The 2,579-nt window shown below is 43.0% G+C and overlaps 1 protein-coding gene across 1 annotated transcript; it reads right to left on the reverse strand.

Moving 5' to 3' along the window:
• Positions 1-1,288: 1,288 nt before the first annotated feature.
• Positions 1,289-2,144, reverse strand: LOC130966562 (uncharacterized). The gene is made up of 3 exons (XM_057891378.1): positions 1,857-2,144; positions 1,443-1,728; positions 1,289-1,347 (listed from the first exon to the last, which is right to left on the reverse strand). Exons 1-3 carry the CDS (start codon positions 2,142-2,144, stop codon positions 1,289-1,291), a joined length of 633 nt encoding a protein of 210 aa, XP_057747361.1.
• Positions 2,145-2,579: the final 435 nt, after the last annotated feature.

Consider the following 2,579-nt stretch of genomic DNA (forward strand, 5'->3'; position numbering starts at 1 on the left):
ATTCTCTCAAATCTCAGTTCAAAGCTCTCAGAGAAAATGAAGTTTCAAAATTTAAAAATCAAAAGAAGCTCTCAATTCAAAAGTAAAAAGAAAGGTCCTAATTACATTAAACTATCTCCTATTTATACACTTTCTATTCTTGGATTTTGGAATTTGGATGAGCTTTTGATTTGGTGAAGAAATGAATTTAATTGGATTTTTATTCCAATTTCAGCCCATGAGAAAGTAGCTCCCAGGAGGCTGCCCTGCCCTTGTGGAGGGCAGAGCAGGAAATGGTGAATGCGGCCTCGTGCGTGCGTGTTGGTGCATGTGATGCATCAGAATGCTGCCCTGCCCTTGTGGAGGGCAGGGCAGAGTTTTCTTGGTGCGCCAGATTCTGCCCGTGCGCGCTGCTGCTGGCCGAGACTCCCTTGGTGCGTGCCAATCTTGTGCGCTGGCCGTGCATCACAAAATGCTGCCTTGTCCTCGCGGAGGGCAGGGCAATGTTATCAATGGTGAGGTTCCAAGTTCGAAACTTGGTGGAGGCACACGCTGCTTCTTTTTCTTTGGTTTTCTTGGCACCAAAGTAATGCTTAGTTCCTTGTTTCCTCATGGTGCCGTGTTCGATCCAGGGAGAATGAAAGCAAGCCAATTTTTGCTTGATTTTATTGTGCTTGAGCGCTACTCCTTTCCTCTTTGTCCTTGGGTTCGAAACCCATAGAAAGCATTATGAAGCAATTTCCTTTGAATTTTTCTTGGGTGAAGCCCGATATTGCTCTTGAGGAGGGCAGGGCAGAGTTTTTGCTCTCTTTGATTCTTAGCATCAAATTGTGCTCCGCCCTTGTTGTGGGCAGGGCAATGTTGCTTTTCAAGGCTTGGTTCATTATGTTGCTCTCCTGGAGGGCAGTGTGCCCTTGTGGAGGGCCATGTTTGCTTCCTCCTTCTATGCGCCACATTCCTTCTTCCCTTGAGCCACGCTTTCTTGAGCCACGTTTTTCCTCTTTTCTTCCTTTCTTCACCTACAAGAAACCAAAACAACCACTCAAAGTATCTCTAAACTCATAAGGTTTATAATTCATTAAAAATCAATTAATTCTTGCTTAAACCTCATGATTTAGCATCAATTTAATGGTGGTTGCTTGATTTAAAGAAGTTATGCATTTTCATTCCAAATTGCTTACTTAGGATACAAGAAAGTGCATAAAGACTAGTAAAACAAGTGAAATTAGCTTGAAAAATGGGTATATGATGACCTGTCATCACCTTCCACTGCGCCACTCTGATTATCGTTATCAAAATTCCGGATTACTCAGCCACATCCATCAAAAGCCTCCTTCTCCAATGGTTCCTCTAACGAATCTCTAAGTCCTGATATCACGAATGGCGATATTCTATACTATGAAAATAAGTTAAGATTTGGTTACCGGCTTTATAATTACCTTAACCCTGTTGTTGTGATTGACCTGCCTTATGTGTTCCTCGGTGTGGACAATCTCTAACCAAATGTCCCGGTGCGCTATACTTATAACATATTTTCGTACCCAACCAGCATGGCTTATTCAGATGGTAGTTCCCACACTCCGGACACCTTATATCAGGGAAGTAAGCTCTTGACCACTTCCCTTCACCATTTTTCTTGAAGTTCTGTCCCCTTGGTCCAATGTAATCGTCACGAACTCGGTCGTCAGGAAAATCACGATTTCCTCTCCCCTCAGTCACCTTCTTGGCATAGTCTTCCACCACCCTTGCCTTGTTCACAAGCTCAGGAAAGACTCAAATCTCCAAGGAAGCCACAGCAGTCATGATGTCATCCTTGAGACCTCCTTGGTAGTTAATACATTTTCAACTCTCATAGGTTTAGGGGATCCCTAACATACCCTTGAAAACCTACAGAGCTCTTCAAATTTGCTTGCGTACTCTGCTACTGATAATGAGCCTTGCTTCAGCTGCATAAGCTTCAACTCTTTAGCTTCTCTTACCGATTCAGGAAAGTATTTCTTGTAGAAGGCCGTCTGAAAAATATTCCAAGGAATGTCAGCATTCTGAAGCTGCAGTAAGCGGCATTCTCCTTGCCACCAGTGTTGAGCGTCCCCTTGAAGTTGATATGCCACAAACTCCACAAATTGGTTAGTCAGGACATGCTGAGCTTGCAACACATACTCCATAATTTGGAACCAATTGTCCGCTTCCGTAGAGTTAGTCAATCATCTGAAAATTGGTGGATGAACTTTCATAAACGAAGCCAAGGTTATCGGAGCAACTCCCGCGTCATTACCGTTTCTGTCTTCATTTCTATTTCACGCCGGTTGACCCAACCTTTGTACGGCTTGCAGCGTTACAGCAATATTCGCTTCCATGGTATTAGCTTGGCATGGTTATTGGCCGGTTGGTCATTCTCAGTTCCTTCCTGTGTACGAATACGATCTTGTCTGTGAGTAGCCATTAAGGTTCTTGTCTACACCAAACAATCGATATCTAGGTAATCAATCTCAATATCAAAAGTTTAGTGCTTCAATTATCCCAAAAAGACACTCACAAACAAGCATGCTATGCATATCTCAAATAGATAACCCTAATAGCATCAAAGAAAATACATAGAG

The sequence above is a fragment of the Arachis stenosperma genome, chromosome 3, assembly GCF_014773155.1.
Source record: "Arachis stenosperma cultivar V10309 chromosome 3, arast.V10309.gnm1.PFL2, whole genome shotgun sequence".
Lineage (NCBI taxonomy): Eukaryota > Viridiplantae > Streptophyta > Magnoliopsida > Fabales > Fabaceae > Arachis > Arachis stenosperma.